The following is a 24,881-nucleotide window of genomic DNA, read 5'->3' on the forward strand; positions in this document are numbered from 1 at the left end:
TAACTTAGGAGTGAATTAGTAAAACATGGCCACAATTGACCTAAACCGAGGGAATTAATTAAACAAATGTGGCCTTGTTTTAACTAGAACTAGGGTACAAATTAATACAATGAATTTGAAAAGTCTTGGGCACGTTTGAGCTTCGGCGAGAACCAATGAGGGTGAGTAATTAATGGCAATTTTTTCTCCATTTTTTGGGTGAACTAATCCTTTAATTCATTGCCACAATATCCATTTCTTCCCATAAATACTGTATTTTAAAAGCCAAATACAAAGCATTGGCCGAGACAGTGTTGTTACCTCCCGTCCAAAAAGGCAGAAGCTGCATTTGGTGATACCAGTGATACGGAAAATAAACACCACTTTTAAGTTGCACAGAGGCTTTCATACACTAGTTCTGTAGAAACACATCTACGTACTGTTTTTTATAGAATATAGATCGCTACCTGTAATGAAGAAAGATCAGCATGATAGATATTCAAAATGGTAAGCAAGTGTTGCTATGTTTACTGTTTGTTAATCTGCAGTCCTAGTTTCGGTTTCTCTCTTTGAATGATGAATATATACTGATACCCGCTGTTATAGACAGTTATTTCCTTATACACAGGCGAAGAACGCAAGAGTTGACAGTCGCACATTCAGCTTTTGTCGCCACTTGCTCTTTTAAGTCGGCTTAGTGTGTCTCGGCATTAAGGATGGAGGAACAAATTGTTTGAACTACAGAAGCCCATAGTGAGCTCTCCCAAAAATATAAGCAAACAAAGCATGTCAGAATCTGTATTTGTGCTGTATCTTCTGCTCCGCCCCACATGCGAATGTCTCTCTCTCTGGTTGACAGACGAGATAAGTGATTCTTTCAGTCTTTACCTGAACACCCCCAGGCAGTGTAAAATAATCATTCTGTGTCTACTCTAAAACACACCCCGTGTCAACACCCCGTGTCAACACCCCGCTCACACATAAACACAGACGTAGAGGTTTGTTTCTTTTTTAAAACTGGGAAACAATGTGATGCTATCACCCCAGGAAGATGAAAAAATCTATTATTAATTCATTTTAGTTCTTTAACTTATTTTATTTCAGAGAGTTACCAAGTAACTTTTCATCTAATATTTATATTTTATTTCATTTAATTCATTTCAGCTTTATTTCAATTAAAGAAAACAATTTTAAAAATAATTTTAGCTTAAGTTTTAGTTAACAATAACAACACCTACCATAACATGTGCATGCTGTTTTAAACTTTGCGGTCAGATTAAGAGAATCATTGCGACAAAATATGCTCACAATTTTGCAAAAAGGGAGCAAAAATCTGCACATTAGATATAAACATGGTAACACTTGTTAAACCAGGGGTCTTCCGCTGAGGATCGTGATTTATAGGGGTCTGCAGGATCTTCTATTGTTGGATCTCAAACTAATTTTAAGTTAAATTCAACCAAAGCTAGAATTCAGCTAAATGTTTCAGTGTCCCATACTCATTAACGTTGTAATTAAGTAAGATTACAATTCAAGTGTGAAGAATACTACATTCCTATTTCTTAAAGAAAACATGATTAAATTAGCCTACATAAAATATGTATTAATATGTATAGCAGTCTCATGTGTTAGCAGCATGTGTTTAAAGTTGTTTTCCTAACCTACTTTCCTCTACTTTATCTGTCCTCTCCATCCATCCTGTCTGCTTTCCTTTTATTCCATTCTGTCCTCGAACCATCTATCATTCTCTCAGTGCCAGGGGGCCTGTGAATGTGTGTGTATAGAGGAGTAGGTGGGGAAGGGGTTTGCAACCCCCCAAACTCTCCATCCTCACATCAACCGAGAAAGAGTGAGAAAATCAGGGCAAGGGTGAGAAGAAGAGTTTAGCATTCATCTCCTCGCTCTCTAGGTCAAATGACAGCCATGTGCACTTTAAATTTGACAGCCTTATAAATCATACACAAAGAAACACACACACTCTTACTCAAACATCTCCAGTGCTCATGCTTTATGGGATCGGTAGCCTGCTTGGTGAAGGACAAAGGTTCAAGTTTTGATCCCAAGTATACGAGAACCATTTGTTTCCTTGAGCAAGGTACTTGCAAGAAATAGTTCACCTAAAACTAAATGTTATATCATCATTTACTCGCCATCCTGTCATAAAATAAGCATGCATGACTTTCTTCCATTGAACACAAAAGGAAATGTTACAGATGCTATCAAGCTTTAAAATAACGTAAAAATGTGCTATAATTCAAAGAACTGAACTCTATCAAGACGTGTCGAACAAGGTCATGTTAGTGACTCCAAACGGCATTTGTTACTGCATATACATACATATGCACAGCACTGCTAGTTTGAAGAATGACTTTAAACCTTTCCTTCTTGCAGCTTGACATGAATAACCATTCGCTTGCAATGTATTCAAAGAGCAGCGTGAACAATCTTTAAAAGTTCTCCTATTGTGTTCCACAGTACAAAAAAGTCCTATTAAAGCTCCAGTAGGTAGCTTTTGTAAACAAATATTTGTTAAAATTGTCATTATGTCCTGAAAGTAGAATATGAGACAGATAATCTGTGGAAAAAATCAAGCTCCTCTGGCTCCTCCCTGTGGTCCTATTGTCATTTGCAGAAATACACCGCTCCCGGTCAGAAACAACCAATCAGAGCCAGGAGGAATGTCTTAGCAGTGTCAATCACGCTCGTGTACGCGCTGATCACCCCTCTCTTGCACAGCGCGAGCGCGTACCGTAGTTAGTGACTCTCCTGTTCGAACTCGTTCATCCAAATGAACGAATCTTTTTTCGAGTCATTTCGTTCATTCAACGAACGAAATGACTCGAAAAAAGATTCGTTCATTTGGATGAACGAGTTCGAACAGGATCACGAACGTGCATCACAGAACAGAGCAAGGCGAGCATTTGTGCTTATAAAACTTAAAGTTTTTTATTTATTTTTGAAATGACCGATCGTTTCGCTAGATAAGACCCTTATTCATCGTCTGGTATCGTTTAAAGCCATTTGAAGCTGCACTGAAACTGTCATTTGGTCCTCGAAACGTTTGTGTCCTATTGAAGTCCATTATATGGAGAAAAAGCCCGAAATGTTTTCATTAAAAACCTTAATTTCTTTTCGACTGAAGAAAGAAAGACATGGACATCTTGGATGACGTGGGGGTGAGTAAATTATCAGCAAAAGTTTTTTTTAAAAGTGAACAAATCCTTTAACGTTATCTTAGTAGCTATTTATAACTTATAGAAAGAGTGCAACCTTATAAAGTTACATGTATTGCAAAATACATAATGATTTGAGGACCAAGTTTGTAGTCAAAGTATGGGCAGGCCATAGTCAATGTAAAGCATATTGTTGATGTTTCGTCCCTATAAGTGAATGTTCCATAACTGTTTATATTACGCCGTCATCGGTGGTCCTGCTTACTAGCCTGCGCGTTCACGGCAGGCTCCGCTGTGGGGGAGGAGCTGTGGGGGGAGGAGCTGTGGGGGGAGGAGCTGTGGGGGAGAAGCTGTGGGGGAGGAGCTGTGAGGGAGGAGCTGTGGGGGAGGAGCTGTGGGGGAGGAGCTGTGAGGGAGGAGCTGTGGGGGAGGAGCTGTGGGGGAGGAGCTGTGAGGGAGGAGCTGTGGGGGAGGAGCTGTGGGGGAGGAGCTGTGAGGGAGGAGCTGTGGGGGAGGAGCTGTGGGGGAGGAGCTGTGGGGGAGGAGCTATGGGGGGAGGAGCTGTGGGGGAGGAGCTGTGGGGGAGGAGCTGTGAGGGAGGAGCTGTTGAGGGAGGAGCTGTGGAGGGAGGAGCTGTGGAGGTAGGAGCTGTGGAGGGAGGAGCTGTGGGGGAGGAGCTGTGGAGGGAGGAGCTGTGGAGGGAGGAGCTGTGGAGGGAGGAGCTGTGGAGGTAGGAGCTGTGGGGGAGGAGCTGTGGGGAAGGAGCTGTGGGGGAGGAGCTGTGGAGGGAGGAGCTGTGGGGGAGGAGCTGTGGGGGAGGAGCTGTGGAGGGAGGAGCTGTGGAGGGAGGAGCTGTGGGGGAGGAGCTGTGGTGGAGGAGCTGTGGTGGAGGAGCTGTGGAGGGAGGAGCTGTGGGGGAGGAGCTGTGGGGGAGGAGCTGTGAGGGAGGAGCTGTGGGGGGAGGAGCTGTGGGGGAGGAGCTGTGGAGGGAGGAGCTGTGGAGGGAGGAGCTGTGGGGGAGGAGCTGTGGAGGGAGGAGCTGTGGGGGAGGAGCTGTGGGGGAGGAGCTGTGGTGGAGGAGCTGTGGTGGAGGAGCTGTGGAGGGAGGAGCTGTGGGGGAGGAGCTGTGGGGGAGGAGCTGTGAGGGAGGAGCTGTGGGGGGAGGAGCTGTGGGGGAGGAGCTGTGGAGGGAGGAGCTGTGGAGGGAGGAGCTGTGGAGGGAGGGCTGTAGCGCAGCAGAGAGCAAGGGGGTTGTACCTGTAAGTTGTGCTTCTTCAAATTTTCAGGCTAAGTCAACATTTTCTCAAAACTCCCTACTGCCGCTTTAATGGATGAATCTCGTCAATGAAATTACTTACGAAAATGTTCGTTCATTCAATCGGTAACGAAGCAAGTGGATGTATTTATGATTAGGTCATTGAATCGATGCATTCAAAGCCGCTGATTCGATCACGAAACACCGCTGTGTTCCGCTGTGGCTTTCATTAGAAATATTACTTCATTGCAAAATTGAGCAAACTATACTGCCAATACTGTGTTTGCAATGTACGTCACTTAATATTAACTTTTGGTTTGTTGAGATGTTTCATAAAATCAATGTCACATTTGCAATCGTGTTGATATTTGGGAAATATTGCATTTAGCCTATTAGCAATACATGCTCGGGTTCAATGTTATTCTAAGGTGGAGTAGAACTAAATGAATGGCAAAACAAAACATTCAAAGCATTTTGTTCGCATACAAAATTACTTCACGTACACCAGTTTGGGAACCACTGCTATATATTTGGCGAAAAACAGTGTGTGACAAAAGAAGTATGTCCCTATTCATAGTAAGTACCCATATGACGTACTACTTCCGGCGAGACTCTGAAGTGCGCACTTTACTTTCCCTTTACTATCCCATGAGGCCACAGGAGAGGATTTGTGAATGGAAGTGAAGCGGCGCAACTGACGCTGGTAGATCACATAACAATGACAACCTGACAAATGTACGGTAGTTTGTCTAAAGCCAAATTCTCACGGGATAAGTATTACATGGTGACCTCTAGTCATTTGTAATAATTGCGGAGGTTGTCTGTGATCTTAATCCCGCGCGAATCGGCCATGTCTGTAATTTGTAAAGTAAAAATTCCCCCGCAAAATGATCTACCATATTACCCGCACACGAGGTCCTGTGATAATATCAGTCCCGTGCGAATCGGCATCTCTGTGATTTGGCGGGGTCGTTTATAGCTAATTTTTTCAAGGTTTTTGTTTCCTGTGCGCTTTTTCATCCATCTTTCGCGAAGAATGGAGGCTCGAGTGTTTAGATAGTATTTTGGGTGCTGGGTAAAATCGCTATACACACCATACAACTATACAATTGGCAGAAAGAGAAAGCTGAAAACCATCAGTAGAGCAAAAACAAAAATAATGATTAGATGGAGATGGATGACATGTATAGCAGCGTGCGGTAAGGCACATTCTTCTGTTTATGATATATCATACAGCTAGAGCTATAACAACAAGACATTTCCAAGCAATAGCCTATTGACATCATATCCGGGAGATTAGTCAGTAAATTCGAGTAAAATCACAGGCTTCGCTTATCCCTTGCGAATGCGCCACACGAAATTCAGATGTGGGGGGGGTAATTTCTAAATCACACGAGGTTCCCAGATAATATAATCCAGTGCAAATAGGGCTTAAATTTCACATCACATTGTGCATACTACGGACATTCATACTATATAGAACATACTTTTTATTGGTCGCGTATACAACATTTCAAACCAAATGTAGTACTTGTTATACAGTATTCGATTTCGGACGCAGTGATTGGTTAAATGTCAGGCTCAGGAAGTGACCGCACATGTTTTGTGTCTGTCATACCTGGACTATACTGCGAAGGTCCTGGACGTAGGTTTTTTCCGTTTCAAGAATTTCCTCCACCACTCGGTCCACATACTGGACTTTACGTCCTTCTGGTGACTGAATCTCTGCATCCCCCTGATTGGTGGGTGTAGGCGTTTGTCTTCCTGACTCCTCCTCCTCCAGCTGTTGGGCAGGCACCAGCTCCAATCGGATGGCTCCAGAATCATGATCCCGCTCAGGGGTGGAGCCTAATACGGGCCGACCCCCCAGCGAGCAGTGGCTGTCCCGGGAGGAGGCGGACGAAGACGTGGAGCCGTAGCTCACGGGTCGGTCGCTGCATTGCGTGGAGTCCATGCTGCGTGAGGAGCAATATCTCGGGGCAGGGTTTCTGACGGGACGTCCCGCCTGGCTCAGGACCGGCCCTCCAACAGGGACCTCCGGGAGTGGCGGTAAAACATCAGGGGAGAATTGATAATCTTCTGAAAGATAAAAATCCCAAAGTGGTTAGATGATATTGAAGGAAATTGCAATTTCCCATATCTTGTTAAATAATGCGATACGATAATTCGGTAACACTTTACAATAAGGTTCATTAGTTAAAATGTACTAAGAATGAACAATACTTCTTTAGCATTTATTAATCTTAGATAATATTAATTTCAACATTTACTAACATTATTAAAATCAAATGTTGTATTTTTTAACATTAGTTAATGCACTGTGAACTAACATTAACAAACAATGAACAGCTGTATTTTTATTAACTAACTTTAACAAATATTACTAAATACTGTAACAAATGTATTGCTCATGATTAGTTCATGTTGGTTAATACATTAATTAATACTGGTTTATTAATACATTAATTAATTGGTTAATACAATAATACAGTAAGCAACACCCTAGAAACCACGCAAAAGACAAAACAACTCCCACAACATCTTAGCAGTAATGCTTTGATTAGGGTTATGGGATTACGGGTTGAACTGTGGTGTAGAGTAGCATAGCAAGCACCATTCGCATTTTCTACAGACAATTTATTATAAGTGTTTATTTTATTTAGTTGTATTAGCTTTTACTGCTATAGAGTCCCTGATGTTGGGCATGATTCAGATGTGTCTTAAAACAGCAGTTGACAGGCACTCACCACATCACTTCAAGTGAATTACCATGAGAACACACACACACACACACACACACACACACACACACACACACAAACACACACACACACACACACACACACACACACACACACACACACACACACACACACACACACACACACACACACACACACACACACACACACACACACACACACACACACACACACATGCAGAGCCTTTTATACAAGAGAAAGGCCAGCACTGAAAGAGAGAGGCTTTAATGAGCAGATTAACGTGTAATGGAGACATTTTACTCTCTTTGTGAAATGAAAGAGAGCTCTGTGTGACCGTGTGTGTGTGTGCATGTGTGTGTGTGCTTATGCATGTGTGTGTGTGTGCACGTGTATGGTTGCGGACTGTCTATTCTCAGACTCACTAGCACAACACTGTAAGACCATCCAGACGCACCCACTCCACACACACTAGCACAGGTGTGCACACACAATCAACTCAGTGTAACGTGGTCATTTTTACACTCCGTTGACACAATAGGTAAATTACGGCAGTGGAAAGGGGTAATATATACTGTATATATGGGACAAAGTGAAGTGTTGAATAACAATATTTCATACAATTCACACCAAATCGAATCATGGAAGCCAGTCAAATGCAACAAGTAATCGCTCTCCGACAACAAAACCATATAAAGGGATTCCAGGGAATATAAGACTTTCTTTTTGTCTTGCAGTCAACCACATGTCTCCTTCTCAGTTGCCAGTTATGAATAATCACCGTCATTACTCACTCAACACGGAGCCATCCATATTATCCAGGGCTCCAGAAAAAAAGCCACATGATTGGCTCTTGGTTGTCTAAACTAGCTTCTGATTGGTTAATTCCTGTGCAAGCCAAACTCACACACTGACCCACTTTCACTAGAAAAACAAACACAAAATGAGATGCGCCAACCAACAAACACAATCTCAAGTAAATGCATATGCTTGCGTGTTGCATGTTTACTGCAGTTTGAACTATTGGAAATATGCATGAGTGTGTCTGTTTCTGTTAAAGCCTTTTCATGCATCGGGTTCACTGCAGGTTGTGTGTTTTGGTGGGGGTCATGTTCGAGTAAAATAAACTTCTGTGGGTGTGTTTGTGCACTGTCTGCCTATTGTATGCTGTTTATTTTAATTTATTTGTTGTGATTCAATTTGAAACTTTTTTGCAATGTTTCACCTATTAAAATACAAAAAGTCTGCACACTGTTATTACCAAATATGCAATCACAAACACATCATTTCAGACAGAGAGCTGGTTGTGCTGGTCTGGGGTCTGTTGACTTGAGATTTCACAAAATATTTCATTCTGTAAAACTTTTCTGAACTATATTTATTGTAAAAAGCATTATACAATACAGTATACAATGCTGTCAATTGAACTGAAAATGCTACTTTAAGAGTAATTTACAAAAACAAAAAAAAGATTAAGAAAGATACCCTTGTGAAAAAGAAATGCACCTCTTTATGTATTGAATGAGCACTTGTAAGGTACTTTAAACTTTTAAAGTATAATTAAAAAAACTGCACTCGCTGATAATTTAACTTTAATTTTAATTAACTTAATAATTGCACCTCAACAATTACAATGCTTAATTGCACACATTTAAATACATGACAAAAGTTTCCATAGAAATGACATTAAATCTCTGTGCTTGTCAGTACATTTAGCAGTACACATTTACTTAATTCTTTTTAAGTATATTATTTCCATAAGTACTCTTTAAATGCATGCACAACGTTGACTCTTTTATTAATATAATTTGCTCTTTGCTAAGTTCAAGATTTCATTTAGCAAACAACATGTTATCTTCATTTTAGAAATAAAAACGTATGCCTTCACATTTAGGAAGGGATTTTCTTTTCTCACAAGGTCAAAAGACTGTTGAACACGGGGATGTGGCCAATATTAGCTGGAAAAAGCACGAACGGACTGAAAATCACCACCAGGCATAAAAACCCATCTGGGCACCTTGGGCATTTTAATATTAATCGTACATACGGTCCCATGCTCACAGCAGGGGTGGGAATGCGACAGGTCAAGTGTCACGTCACACAAACAGTTGCATTGACCATTCGAAGAACAGCCAGTGTGTGTGTGTGGGTGTGTGACTGAAAACATATGAGAGACTGATTCTATCAAGATACAGTTTAACAACAACAGCATGGCAGCAATAACAGGTTCATAATCAGGTTCAGTTGGGATATATAGATGCCTGACAGCAAAGCAGCAAACTAGTTTTTGGAAGTGCTAATGACAACTACATGAACCAACCATGAAGAGTTGCATAAACATATAACAGTCAAGTCAAGGGGGAATCATTCTTACTTTTCGGATTTAAATTAAACCAATCTACCTTTTTATGTAATGGAGTTATGACCAGTCATAAAACAAGAATACTAACTTTTTAAGAGTACTTTATTTCCTTCCAGCATGATGAGGATGGCACACCGCTTTGTGTTTTCAACAGCCCAGGACTATTACCAGCTCATCATGCCCATATAATGAATATACTGTCTGCTGTAGTTCATTTACACTGAAGTCTGACACAGCAGAATTTACAGCGCAGTTTTAATAATCAGGTCATAAGCAAATCGTGCAATGAGGTCACAGACAAAAAGCTCAAATTCCGGGATATTAGACAAACATTTTTAATAAACTAATAGGGTTGCATTTGACTTTGTGATTTTACCTTGATTAACTTGACCTGTACTCTTTATCTGTACAGTGCTGATACACTGTACCTGTAAAATATTAATATAGCAGACCAATATCAATCCAAACCAATACATGTCAAATTAAAGCATTTAACATATTAAAAACAAAAGCACAAAGTGCAGAACAGCCAGTCATAACAGGCGAGATATGACAATGTAATAGACTGAACATGTGATACACATGCACATGATGTCATGTTTTTCACAAATTCATGTTTTTGTTGTTTACACAGAGATGATAATGGTATTGTTTTTCAAAAACTTGCACTACAAACTCGTTTTCAAAAGTTTGCATTTTCAGGCCTCCAAAACACTGTTGTGTTGTGTAAATGAACGGCCAAAACGCATAAAAAGTTTCCTGTTTTTAGTTGGAAACGGTGTCGTGTAAACGGCCCTTCTGGGGGGGGGGGGGGCTTGAACCTTTGGTTTTGTTTTCAAAAAGCACATTATCTAAAGAACGCGGGAGTCCTTTTCTTTTCTGCTTGCATTGCGTCAGCCACAATAGTCAGGAAAGTGAATAGAAGACACACAAACATGTCATCCTGAATCACATGTCATCAGTTGCGGTTCACTTCCATGATGCGTTCATATCAGCAGCGAACCATACCGGAGTTCACATAAGCCATACCCCACAACGCAGAAAACAGTGTCCACGTCATTCAGCCGAACCGAACTCTGACGTCAACCGAACCTGGGAGCGCAACAGAAGTGCGTAGTGTGAAAGCACTCTTCATTTCTTCGGCGTAAAGGCCCGTTCACACCAACTATAAATATAATCGTCCACACGAACGGATGATAACACACGTTCTGTTTATAAGCTTTTTTCTAATAAGCACAGCAGTTTTGTTGTCTGCCACTTTAAATGCCCGATCTCTTTAAAGTCTGCTGGATTCTGATTGGCTGTCAATGTTTTTATCGCCCATCAACAGGGAAAAAAAAAGTTTTTAAAGTGATTCCAATGATGATAGAATAAAAAAGATTATTAAAACTTTACAATTAGCCCATCATAATTTTTTTTAGCGTAAAGAGGCCTTAACTTGCAGTTAAAGTCAAGATGAAATGTAAGACAATTGCTCCGTCTCTAAAACGTCTTCTTCTCATCTGACGTTATCTTTAGCATTTTGAAGAAGAGGCTTAATGGGGCTTTTGTCATGATAGACTTGATTACTTTTCTCATTTTACTATACACACAGTTTGAGCTCATGCAAACTAATCGCTGAATTGTGAGCAACATAGACAGTAGCTTGTGCTTCTTTATCTTTGTTTGTATAGACAGTTTTCCAGTTCCAGAGAAACTCCCAACTATCACATGACTGGAACTACTTTTGTTTGTCAGTCTTTTACCCACACAGTCAGTGTCAGTGATACACCCTGTAAAAAACAGCTGTTCGTGCCTTTACAACCTTATACACATACTGTATGTACATGCACGCGCGCACACACACACACACACACACACAGAGAGAGAGAGAGAGAGAGACAGAGAGAGAGAGAGAGAGAGAGAGAGAGAGAGAGAGAGAGAGAGAGAGAGAGAGAGAGAGAGAGAGAGAGAGAGAGAGAGAGAGAGAGAAATAAACACAAGCATGGCGTGTGCTGTTGAACTTCAAAGGCTAAGAAGCTCAGAGGTAACTGGAAACCAAACAATGGTTTAAGAACAAAACAAGGCTGTGTGTGTGTGTGTGTGTGTGTGTGTGTGTGTGTGTGTCTGTGTGTGTGTGTGTGTGTGTGTGTGTGTGTGTGTGTGTGTCTGTGTGTGTGTGTGTGTGTGTGTGTGTGTGTGTGTGTGTGTGTGTGTGTGTGTGTGTGTGTGTGTGTGTGTGTGTGTGTCTGTGTGTGTGTGTGTGTGTGTGTGTGTGTGTGTGTGTGTGTGTGTGTGTGTGTGTGTGTGTGTGTGTGTGTGTGAAATAAATTTAAAGACATTTGTAAGATCTTGTTCACTTTGATAATTGCAACCAATTAGAGCATAAGAGCGTGAAGCCTTTGGTTTATTAAGCAGAGGATTCTGGGTTTCACCAGCTTAAATTACAGCTAAATCTGATATCTAGTGTTTTTAGTTGTTTTATGTATGCTCTTTTCACAGTTATATTTATAACCTTTACACCCTAGCAACTGATACACAGTTGCTAGGGTGTTCTGGGTGGTTGCTAGGGTGTTGCTAAGGCATTACTAAATGGTTTCTAGGGTGTTCTGGTTGATTGCTGGAAAATTAAAAGACCGTTACTATGTTGTCCTGAATGGTTATTGCATATGTTGTTGCTAGGGTGATCTGGGTGATTGTTATGGTGTTGTTAGGTGGTTGCTAGATGGTTGTTAAAGGGATAGTTCACCCAAAAATGTAAATTCTGTCAGTGTTTACTCTCACTCATGTTGTTCAACCCCGTAAGACCTTCGTTCATCTTCAGAACACGAATTGATTTCCTTCTCTGTAGGCCTCGAGTCAGTTCACTAGTGTAACAGCGCAGCGCTCCTGTGTTGTACGTCACACGCATCACACACATGACCAGCGTCGGCCAATAGTTTGCCTACGTGTGACGTACAACACAGAAGCTTACGCTGTTACACTAGTGAACTGACTCGAGGCCCACAGTGAAGGAAATCAATAGTTGAAATAAAGTCATTATTTTTGTTTGTTTTTGCGCACAAAATGTATTCTCGTCGCTTGATAAACTTAAGATTGAGCCACTGTAGTCACTTGGACTATTTTAACGATGTCTTTAATAACTTTTCGGGGCTGGCAAGTTGCAATCCCTTAAGAAGCCTATGGAGGAGTGATCCAGCTCTCAGATTTCATCAAAAATATCTTAATTTGTGTCCTGAAGATGAACGAAAGTCTTACGGGGTTGAACAACATGAGGGAGAGTAATTACTGACAGAATTTACATTTTTGGGTGAACTATCCCTTTAAGGTGTTCCGGGTGATTGCTAGAGAATTGAAAGGTAGTTTCTGGGGTGTTCTAGATAGTTGCTATGTGTTTTCAATAGGGTCTGTTGACATTACATTGATAAGTGGTTTCTAGGGTGTTCAAGATTTTTTCTTACTGGTCAAATAAACACGCCTTAAGTCTCTATGTCATATGATATTCTGGCCCATTTCACTGCTTTAAAATAATAAGAAATCTAGGGGATTTTTTTAACCTGTTTTATCATTCAGTATGCCTAAATCATTACCACAATTAAGGACGTTATTTGTTGTGTCTGTGTGGATTTGTTAAGTTATTTGCTGAAGCCTTATGAAGCTCTATGTAGGTCTTAGAAGCTTCATTGCTCACAGTGTGACTCAGAAGGCGGGCAGCTGGACTCAGTTTCCCACTCTCTTCATATCACAATGATGGCTTACACACACACACACACACACACACACACACACACACACACACACACACACACACACACACACACACACACACACACACACACACACACACACACACACACACACACACACACACACACACACACACACACATATCCATTCCTCACAGTGAACGGTGGATGGAGGATGAAGAAGGGGGCGAGAGTAAGTAGGGGGGTTTAAGGAGGATTAAGCCTCCTGTCTGCCCCCCTCTGAGCGCCACTGCTGGGAGACTCAAACATGACATAATTCAGAGGAGACTAAAGGACAAAGACCTCTCTCTCTCTCTCTCTCTCTCTCTCTCTCACACACACACACACACACACACACACACACACACACACACACACACACACACACACACACACACACACACACACACACACACACACACACACACTCTGCCTCACTCTCGTCTGCTCATCAGACACACAACATCAAATAGTTCCCCCAACAGCCCTCTTCAGATGAATGGTGCACGTTTTACAGTTACACACACATTCAGAGGGTTGAAGGAGTTCAGGCCGGGCGGCCCGTGAATACAGGGCTTTTATAGTTTACTGGATTTTGAGAGTCCCAAACTTAGTCGTGTGTGTGTGTGTGTGTGTGTGTGTGTGTGTGTTTATATATAGCTGGATACGTCAATAAAAGTTTTAAATACAGACTTTGAGATGAAGTCCATCCAGCTGTGAGCTAAGCTGTACAGTTGAGCGTTTCCTGAAGCCTGTACGTCCAATTTAACCTATTTTTACTCTATCTTTCCTCTAAACACACCAGTGGTCAACCAGTGAAGGGTTTTCCATGGCTGATATCATGGTGACGTCTATAATGCAGATTTAAATACCCAATACATTGTAATTAATTCACAGTAAATGAGATGTCTATTGCACCCCTTGCAGCGTACACACAATAAGTGTGGATTAGTTTTAAATAAAATACACATAACATCAAATAAACACTAATACTCACACAAACAAGCGTTAACTAATTTTTCCCATTTTCTGAAGAAAATGTGTATAGTGTTTTCCCATGAAGCCTTGAGACTGAGTGGATGCAAGTACTTTGTTCCTAGATAGAAAGATAGATGGATGGATACATGTAGATAGATAGATGGATGGATACATGTAGATAGATAGAAAGATAGATAGATAGATAGATAGATAGATAGATAGATAGATAGATAGATAGATAGATAGATATATGGATGTGTGTGAGCTGTAGTCTGCAGTGTGTGTGAGCTGTAGTCTGCAGTGTGTGTGAGCTGTAGTCTGCAGTGTGTGTGAGCTGTCGTCTGTAGTGTGTGTGAGCTGTCGTGTGTAGTGTGTGTGATCTGTAGTCTGCAGTGTGTGTGACCTGTAGTCTGCAGTGTGTGTGAGCTGTAGTCTGCAGTGTGTGTGAGCTGTAGTCTGCAGTGTGTGTGAGCTGTAGTCTGCAGTGTGTGAGCTGTAGTCTGCAGTGTGTGTGAGCTGTAGTCTGCAGTGTGTGTGAGCTGTAGTCTGCAGTGTGTGTGAGCTGTAGTCTGCAGTGTGTGTGAGCTGTAGTCTGCAGTGTGTGTGAGCTGTAGTCTGCAGTGTGTGTGAGCTGTAGTCTGCAGTGTGTGAGAGCTGTAGTCTGCAGTGTGTGAGCTGTAGTCTGTAGTGTGTGTGATCTGTAGTCTGCAGTGTGTGTGAGCTGTAGTCTGCAGTGTGTGTGAGCTGTAGTCTGCAGTGTGTGTGAGCTGTAGTCTGCAGTGTGTGTGAGCTGTAGTCTGCAGTGTGTGTGAGCTGTAGTCTGCAGTGTGTGTGAGCTGTAGTCTGCAGTGTGTGAGAGCTGTAGTCTGCAGTGTGTGAGCTGTAGTCTGTAGTGTGTGTGAGCTGTAGTCTGCAGTGTGTGTGAGCTGTAGTCTGCAGTGTGTGTTAGCTGTAGTCTGCAGTGTGTGTGAGCTGTAGTCTGCAGTGTGTGTGAGCTGTAGTCTGCAGTGTGTGTGAGCTGTAGTCTGCAGTGTGTGTGACCTGTAGTCTGCAGTGTGTGTGAGCTGTAGTCTGCAGTGTGTGTGAGCTGTAGTCTGCAGTGTGTGAGCTGTAGTCTGTAGTGTGTGTGAGCTGTAGTCTGCAGTGTGTGTGAGCTGTAGTCTGCAGTGTGTGAGCTGTAGTCTGTAGTGTGTGTGAGCTGTAGTCTGCAGTGTGTGTGAGCTGTAGTCTGCAGTGTGTGTTAGCTGTAGTCTGCAGTGTGTGTGAGCTGTAGTCTGCAGTGTGTGTGAGCTGTAGTCTGCAGTGTGTGTGAGCTGTAGTCTGCAGTGTGTGTGACCTGTAGTCTGCAGTGTGTGAGCTGTAGTCTGTAGTGTGTGTGAGCTGTAGTCTGCAGTGTGTGAGAGCTGTAGTCTGCAGTGTGTGAGCTGTAGTCTGTAGTGTGTGTGAGCTGTAGTCTGCAGTGTGTGTGAGCTGTAGTCTGCAGTGTGTGTTAGCTGTAGTCTGCAGTGTGTGTGAGCTGTAGTCTGCAGTGTGTGTGAGCTGTAGTCTGCAGTGTGTGTGAGCTGTAGTCTGCAGTGTGTGTGACCTGTAGTCTGCAGTGTGTGTGAGCTGTAGTCTGCAGTGTGTGTGAGCTGTAGTCTGCAGTGTGCGTGAGCTGTAGTCTGCAGTGTGCGTGAGCTGTAGTCTGCAGTGTGCGTGAGCTGTAGTCTGCAGTGTGTGTGAGCTGTAGTCTGCAGTGTGTGTGAGCTGTAGTCTGCAGTGTGCGTGAGCTGTAGTCTGCAGTGTGCGTGAGCTGTAGTCTGCAGTGTGTGTGAGCTGTAGTCTGCAGTGTGTGTGATCTGTAGTCTGCAGTGTGTGTGAGCTGTAGTCTGCAGTGTGTGTGATCTGTAGTCTGCAGTGTGTGTGAGCTGTAGTCTGCAGTGTGTGTGATCTGTAGTCTGCAGTGTGTGTGAGCTGTAGTCTGCAGTGTGTGTGAGCTGTAGTCTGCAGTGTGTGTGAGCTGTAGTCTGCAGTGTGTGTGAGCTGTAGTCTGCAGTGTGTGTGAGCTGTAGTCTGCAGTGTGTGTGATCTGTAGTCTGCAGTGTGTGTGAGCTGTAGTCTGCAGTGTGTGTGAGCTGTAGTCTGCAGTGTGTGTGAGCTGTAGTCTGCAGTGTGTGTGAGCTGTAGTCTGCAGTGTGTGTGAGCTGTAGTCTGCAGTGTGTGTGAGCTGTAGTCTGCAGTGTGTGTGAGCTGTAGTCTGTAGTGTGTGTGAGCTGTAGTATGCAGTGTGTGTAGTCTGCAGTGTGTGTGAGCTGTAGTCTGCAGTGTTTGTGAGCTGTAGTCTGCAGTGTGTGTGAGCTGTAGTCTGCAGTGTGTGTGAGCTGTAGTCTGCAGTGTGTGTGAGCTGTAGTCTGCAGTGTGCGTGAGCTGTCGTCTGCAGTGTGTGTGAGCTGTAGTCTGCAGTGTGTGTGACCTGTAGTCTGCAGTGTGTGTAGTCTGCAGTGAGTGTGAGCTGTAGTCTGCAGTGTGCGTGAGCTGTCGTCTGCAGTGTGTGTGAGCTGTAGTCTGCAGTGTGTGTGACCTGTAGTCTGCAGTGTGTGTGAGCTGTAGTCTGCAGTGTGTGTGAGCTGTCGTGTGTAGTGTGTGAGCTGAAGTCTGCAGTGTGTGTGAGCTGTAGTCTGCAGTGTGTGAGCTGTAGTCTGCAGTGTGTGTGAGCTGTAGTCTGCAGTGTGTGTGAGCTGTAGTCTGCAGTGTGTGTGACCTGTAGTCTGCAGTGTGTGTGAGCTGTAGTCTGCAGTGTGTGTGACCTGTAGTCTGCAGTGTGCGTGAGCTGTAGTCTGCAGTGTGTGTGAGCTGTCGTGTGTAGTGTGTGAGCTGTAGTCTGCAGTGTGTGTGAGCTGTAGTCTGCAGTGTGTGTGAGCTGTAGTCTGCAGTGTGTGTGACCTGTAGTCTGCAGTGTGTGTGAGCTGTAGTCTGCAGTGTGTGTGAGCTGTCGTGTGTAGTGTGTGAGCTGTAGTCTGCAGTGTGTGTGAGCTGTAGTCTGCAGTGTGTGAGCTGTAGTCTGCAGTGTGTGTGAGCTGTAGTCTGCAGTGTGTGTGAGCTGTAGTCTGCAGTGTGTGTGACCTGTAGTCTGCAGTGTGTGTGAGCTGTAGTCTGCAGTGTGTGTGAGCTGTAGTCTGCAGTGTGTGTGAGCTGTAGTCTGCAGTGTGTGTGACCTGTAGTCTGCAGTGTGTGTGAGCTGTAGTCTGCAGTGTGTGTGACCTGTAGTCTGCAGTGTGTGTAGTCTGCAGTGAGTGTGAGCTGTAGTCTGCAGTGTGCGTGAGCTGTCGTCTGCAGTGTGTGTGAGCTGTAGTCTGCAGTGTGTGTGACCTGTAGTCTGCAGTGTGTGTGAGCTGTAGTCTGCAGTGTGTGTGAGCTGTCGTGTGTAGTGTGTGAGCTGTAGTCTGCAGTGTGTGTGAGCTGTAGTCTGCAGTGTGTGAGCTGTAGTCTGCAGTGTGTGTGAGCTGTAGTCTGCAGTGTGTGTGAGCTGTAGTCTGCAGTGAGTGTGAGCTGTAGTCTGCAGTGAGTGTGAGCTGTAGTCTGCAGTGTGTGTGACCTGTAGTCTGCAGTGTGTGTGAGCTGTAGTCTGCAGTGTGTGTGAGCTGTAGTCTGCAGTGTGTGTGAGCTGTAGTCTGCAGTGTGTGTGAGCTGTAGTCTCCAGTGTGTGTGACCTGTAGTCTGCAGTGTGTGTGAGCTGTAGTCTGCAGTGTGTGTGAGCTGTCGTCTGTAGTGTGTGTGAGCTGTAGTCTGCAGTGTGTGTGAGCTGTAGTCTGCAGTGTGTGTGAGCTGTAGTCTGCAGTGTGTGTGAGCTGTAGTCTGCAGTGTGTGTGACCTGTAGTCTGCAGTGTGTGTGAGCTGTAGTCTGCAGTGTGTGTGTGCTGTAGTCTGCAGTGTGTGTGAGCTGTAGTCTGCAGTGTGTGTGAGCTGTAGTCTGCAGTGTGTGTGAGCTGTAGTCTGCAATGTGTGAGCTGTAGTCTGCAGTGTGTGTGAGCTGTAGTCTGCAGTGTGTGTGAGCTGTAGTCTGCAGTGTGTGTGAGCTGTAGTCTGCAGTGTGTGTGAGCTGTAGTCTGTAGTGTGTGTGAGCTGTAGTCTGCAGTGTGTGTGAGCTGTAGTCTGCAGTGTGTGTGAGCTGTAGTCTGCAGTGTGTGTGAGCTGTAGTCTGCAGTGTGTGTGAGCTGTAGTCTGCAGTGTGTGTGAGCTGTAGTCTGCAGTGTGTGTGACCTGTAGTCTGCAGTGTGTGTTAGCTGTAGTCTGCAGTGTGTGTGAGCTGTAGTCTGCAGTGTGTGTGAGCTGTCGTCTGCAGTGTGTGTGAGCTGTAGTCTGCAGTGTGTGTGACCTGTAGTCTGCAGTGTGTGTGAGCTGTAGTCTGCAGTGTGTGTGAGCTGTAGTCTGCAGTGTGTGTGAGCTGTAGTCTGCAGTGTGTGTGTGCATTGTGCACAGTAAGCATTTCCTTACCGCACACATAGCAAAAATATTATCATTCCCAAACACACACTCATAAAGATGTCGTAAAGTCTACTCTTCTGCTTATTGGTAGCCTATCAGATATGTACAATTATATGTTTCTAAATTTTTTTTTTTTTTTGCTATATTCCTTCTAACATGTAGACCTACATTCAGATCAAACTGCAGTCATGCTTCAACACACACACACACACATCTGCAGGGAATGTGAGCTCGTGAGGTGTGTGTATTTCTGTTCTGACCCGTGAACTGTTGCAGGAACTGAAATTAGAAGCTTGCGAGAACATCAAAGCATTAACATTATTATTATGAACGTGTTTAAGATGGTTGACTGCGGATGATTTTTGAATGGATCATTTAACATTAAGTTCTTATGAAATTCTGCTGTCATATGTGATGTGATGTGATGCACCATTCTTAATTGTGGTTTAGCTAAAAAAAAATATATATATGTTACTCATTTACAAACCCATATTATTTTCTTTCATTCTGTAAATGATATTTGGGAGTTTGAGTTATCAGTTATCAGTGAACTTCGGTCTTCACACAAAGCTAATCAGGCTCCAGAAGACTTGCAATAACACATGCATTATATGGACTATTTTTATGATTATTTTATGGTGCTTTTATGGTGCCTACATTTTCCTTTTGTGTTTGTGAAAGGAAAAAATCCAGGGTCGGAACATCAAGCGATGACAGACTTTTTCCTTTAATTATCATCAGTATTTCCTCACATGCATGCATGTTTTCACTCTTTTTTTGTTCTATGCTTTGTATCTTTTTCTGTTGGACGTGTCTATCCGCTCAGACTGATAAGGTCAATCTTTAAAGGGATGGTTCGGAATTTTGGACATCGGGCCTCATTTACAAGTTAGCCTGTGTGTTATTTACCAGTGAAGTCAGTTTTCGAAAATGTTCACCCAGTCCTTCCAGTTGCATAGTTCGCTGGTGCTAGGCTAGCGCGAGTCAATGGTATTGGTTAGCCTACCATTAAAACAGTTTGATCCACTCCACAGTTCACCAAAACCACATCAATTATAACGCCAGACTATCGATAATCAAACTACTCAATGTAGCTTGACATATCAAAATATATTTCGATGATCGCATTACATTTACAGGAACTAGTTTCTCAGCAGCGGCGGAAGTTTACTTTGCCCCGGGAGTAGTACTGCGCCGGAAAGTAAACACAACAGAATCGCACTACGTTACAGTCGGAACGTCAAGTAGCCTCGATTTTGAAACCTTCGATCGGAATTGAAAGAATTGGCAAAATGGTTATTCACTGTAGTTTTAGAAATTGTACAAATAAACCAAAAACCAGATTTCCAGTAAGAGATCCAGAAAGGAACCAACTGTGGCTTCTTGCTGCTGGCTTGGATAAGGAGACGCCGACAGAGACACTACTAAAAGCCCGAATTTGTAGCGATCATTTTAGATCAGACGACTTTGTACAAAGTGATCGAAACGATAACAAGTCACTGAGTTGGAATGCAGTTCCAGCCGTTTTTCCAGATCCACCAACAGCTACCGATGAACAGGTAATAACTTTTGTTAGGCTACTCTAACGTTAGCTAGCTAATGAAGCTACTCTTTCATAACTGATAGATCGACACCGACAACGTTGGTGGAGATAACGTTACAGTTCAATGCATAGTGGAGAATTTTTTCTCTTATAATAACAAACATTTCCTCATCTTCATCGTCTTCAAAGTCCGAAACATTGTCATGGCTTTCAAACGTGGCCATAATCATAAGGCCGTGTGTCCACCAAAGCGTTTTTTCACGCTCCTGGCGTAAAATTCTAATTGTTTTCAATGGGAGCGCCGCGTTTTTTAAACGCCATGAGCGTAGCGAGGCGCTGAGCGAGTATTTAACCCACAGCTGGGCGTTTTCAGCAGAGCGCCTAGCGTTTTTAGCCGGCTGAAAACGCTTTGGTGGACACACGGCCTATGTCTTGTTGCTTTATTCTTGAAATAAACTCTGTTTCTGTAGTGATGACGAGTGTCAGCGGCAGTTAAATACACTTGCGTGATTGTCATGTGGACCGGCTTAATATCACTTAATATCACTCCGCCGCTGCTGTAGACTATGCTGATAAATACAGGGAACAAAGTATAACTATTGCAATGCGATGAAAGGGTTGTTTGATTTCTAACATTATTCTCTCAACAGACATTTACATCGATAGTCTGGCGTTATAATTGATGTGCTTTTGGTGAACTGTGGAGTGGATCAAACTGTTTTAATGGTAGGCTAACCAATACCATTGACTCGTGCTAGCTTAGCACCGGCGAACTATGCAACTGGAAGGACTGGGTGAACATTTTCGAAAACTGACTCCACTGGTAAATAACACACAGGCTAACTTGTAAATGAGGCCCGATGTCCAAAATCCTGAACCACCCCTTTAAAGCTGAATTCACTCGGAAGAACTTATTATCCAATGTGGCCTCAAACAAGTGCGTCAGTTTGCGAATTCAATTCCACGTATGCGTCACTGACAGATTTTCACTAATATATTATGTTGCACTGCATATGTTTAAAATGATGGTCTGCCATACCATGCAGTGCATTCTCAGGCTCAAACTCTGTCAGTTGTGTATTCATTATAACATATCCTATTGCGTAAAACGAATGCAAACGCAAAGATTTCACACCGTCAGGTTTGCTTTAACAGATCTCTGATCACTGCACATGAAAAGAATCGGACACATGCACACAATCCGACAAAGCTCTCCTGCTCTTGATATCTCCACGACAGTGTGTGTTTTGCAGCCATGAGCTGCGTGTCCATAACCGATGGGATTAATTCTCTCCAGCACGAGGGCAGCACACACACTCGCGCACACAACACAAGGTCTATTCTGGTCTCTGAAACATGTTGGAACTCCACCACGACTTCTGGAGCTGGAATGCGTGTAACGGATTCACAACATGCCGAAAACATTTCCAAGCTTCTCCTCTTCTTCAGACCCTGAGAAAAATCCTTTCTTATCTCTCAATCAAACATAATGACTCATATAGAGTAATCATCTCTATAAATAGCTCTTCTTCACTGCCCATTTCCTGCAATCAGACCGGCCCATTATCTCCCAGAAGTCATCAGGCCGATCGAAGATCTGATCGTAGAATGTTCTCAACACTCTAAAACATCTTGGGTTATTTTTTTCTACCCAAATCCTGGGTTGAGCCTTTTGGGGAAATTTCTTTAGGTTATTTTTTTCAGTGTTTGGGTAGTTTTTGTGTCACCAGCTCCTGGGTCAGATGTGACAAACCAGTGTTTGGGTGTTACCCAGATCCTGGGTCAGACGTAACAACCCAGTGTTTGGGTAGTTTTTAATGTTACCCAGATACTGGGTGAGTCACAGCCTATTTCGGCTGAGAGTGAAACGTCTGAAGTCAGAAGTTCCCCCGCTGAACATGACAGAAGTGCCAGCAAGAGATCCAGCGGCGTTACGGTGGAAACTGGTCCATTACACTTGAATTACCTCTAAATGTTTCATTTTTAATTCTAATATTTGTTAAACGGGCTTAAATGTATGCGATAATGGGACCCTGGACCACAATACCAGTCACAAGGGTCAATATTTTCAAATTGAGATTTATACCTTGTCTGGAAGATGATTAAATAAGCTTTCCAGTGATGTGTGGTTTGTTAAGATATGACACAAGTACTAATAATACAACTATTCAAAAAATCTGGAATCTGAGGGTGCAAAAATATCTAAACATTGAGAAAATTGCCTTTAAAGTTGTCTATTTATGTTCTCGCTTTTGCTGCATTTCCTTACAAAAATATACTTTATATATATTTAAAGTAGTAAATTTACAAAATATCCTCATGGAACATTATCTTTACTTAATAATGATTTTTGAAAAATCGATAATTTTTACCTATACAGTGTATTGTTGGCTATTGCCACAAATATACCCGTGCGACTTGTGACTGGTTTTGTGGTCCACGGTCACATATGTATTCAAAACTATATAAAACATGCTATACTGTAAAATATGATAAAAGTAAAAGAATTACCATGCAAACCAGTAGTTGTGTGGAGTGTTTCTTTTTTCTAAAGTTTAGAGCATTTAAGTTAATCCATAAACATTAATTCATGTATGAAGTAAAAAAAAAAAAAAAAAAAAAAAGAAGCTAGTACTATAGTAAAAATGGGTTAATGGGTTAAATCAACCCAATTCACTGGGTAAAATTAACCCAACATTGTAGTTTTTAACCCAATGTTTTTTTTTTTTCATTCTATCTCTGAACATTCATTCTAACTCATCATCACTTCAGTAACTTTTTAAAGACCTGATGCACAGTAGAAAGAAAGAGAGTTATTTCATACTTTTCCAATACGTTTTACTTGCAGACAGACACTCTATCTACTATAACACATCAAAGAACGGGACGAGACAAAACAGCCCGACTGCAGTCCAAGGAAAATCTTACATATCAATTTATCAACCACAAAAACTATTCCATACGGGAGACGGACGGACTCATCCACGCTCTTGATGGATGGATGATCATAGATCAGACTTTCTGTAATGATCTCCGGTACGACATCTGACCTGTGTGTGCCCCGTCTGGAGGATCACCATCTTTCATGTGTGTGTGCTTCTATTCCCAGATGAAAAGTGGGATCCACTTTTCCCCTCTCTAGGATAATATAACATGCACACGCTTTATTACACATGTATAACACAGTGTGTGTTTAAAGACAATATGGTAATTACACATTTATAACAACCAATTACTGACAGGTTGGTAAGAGGTTCTCTTAGAGGACTGAATGCATTTAAAGAATAGAATGTGACAAAGGGAATTATCCTGCATGAATGAACATACTAACACACACACACACACACACACACACACACACACACACACACACACACACACACACACACACACACACACACACACACACACACACACACACACACGTCCGCCTGTGCTGCTCACATATTAGATTTCACTGAGACGGATTTGCTTCAGAGAAAACTAAACTTGACATTTGTATACGGCACACAAATGCACGCAGACAAAGTAGACTGTACAACAGCTGGGCAGAACCCTTAAAAGGATAACTTTGCACCTATTCTACCCCTAATAGGTGCATTTTAGTACCTTAGAGTTAAGGTATATGAAACTTTTAGGGATAGATGAGGAACAAAGTTGTCCTTTTAATGGTACTGGACCAGTGACAAGCTGTTGTAGCCCTAAAGGTTACACACATTTCTATCTGACAGTGCACTTTCTAAATAAGCCAGGGGTAAAACCTCATATAGGACGCCCGCTTTTTGATCTTTTGAAACGAGTAATTGTTATCTGCAAATAAGTTCTGACAGGTTTTCAATGAATTCTTCTATGCCATCTTTCAAACACACGCTTCAAACTCTTTCTCGCTGTCTCCAGCTGGGTCGTGTCCCGGGGGGTGTATTGCTTTAGGGACAGATGTCCTGAGGGGGTGCTGGTATTGTCTAAAGCAGACTCTAAACTGTTATTATCCCCCCAGAAACCTCAACCCATGGCGGACTAATTCAGGTTAGGGGTGGGGGAGACAGAGCGACAGAGGTTTACACAACAACAACAACAACATGATCCAAACATGCACTTGCTTATTACAATACACATTTCTACATCTGAAAAAAAGGTGTAGGATTTAACTTAAAATAATAATAAATTGCACAAATAATTACAAGGCTAGTAGACATGGCGAGTAAGACAATGACTCAAACATTACATTTTGAAGTAAAATGAACTTCCTTAAAATGAAAAAATCCTTATTTACAATGTAACACTATTCGCATCAATGTAAAAATCATATACAACCCCATGCTCACAGAAAACTCAGATCTACTTAGCTATTTAAATCTAGTTATAATGACTTCAAACAAACCAAGAACATTGATCATTTACTATAAGGTTTTGTCTGATCTCGGTAACGTCTGAAGGCGATGTTGTTCCCACAGTAAAGCCAAGTAAACTAACCCACACACACACATGCATATGCACTTACAAACATCTCAGTCAGTTGAGGTTGTGTAGAGGACTTCTGTTTGGTACACGCACCCACCAGCATGTACTAAGCCAAATGAATACTCTCAGTTCACAACTTGCCAACACACACACACACACACACACACACACACACACACACACACACACACACACACACGTTTAGTTAAACAGAGAGTCCT

General features: G+C 42.5%; 1 protein-coding gene across 4 annotated transcripts in view; it reads right to left on the bottom strand.

The window, feature by feature from the left end:
* The window catches only part of LOC143733279 (pleckstrin homology domain-containing family G member 1), a 62,301-nt gene that overhangs the window by 20,193 nt on the left and 17,227 nt on the right, over positions 1-24,881 (bottom strand). For 2 of the 4 annotated variants that reach the window (XM_077224922.1, XM_077224921.1), the window contains exon 2: positions 6,026-6,486. In XM_077224922.1, the coding sequence (XP_077081037.1) occupies positions 6,026-6,361 (336 nt within the window). In that variant the 5' untranslated portion in view covers positions 6,362-6,486. Of the gene's footprint in view, positions 1-6,025; positions 6,487-23,249; positions 23,338-24,700; positions 24,797-24,881 lie in introns of all 4 variants that reach the window. The other 2 variants (XM_077224920.1, XM_077224923.1) reach the window with 2 other exon arrangements.

The sequence above is a fragment of the Siphateles boraxobius genome, unplaced genomic scaffold (assembly GCF_051911475.1).
Source record: "Siphateles boraxobius isolate OS27281-9 unplaced genomic scaffold, OSU_SipBor_1 94, whole genome shotgun sequence".
NCBI classification, from domain to species: domain Eukaryota; kingdom Metazoa; phylum Chordata; class Actinopteri; order Cypriniformes; family Leuciscidae; genus Siphateles; species Siphateles boraxobius.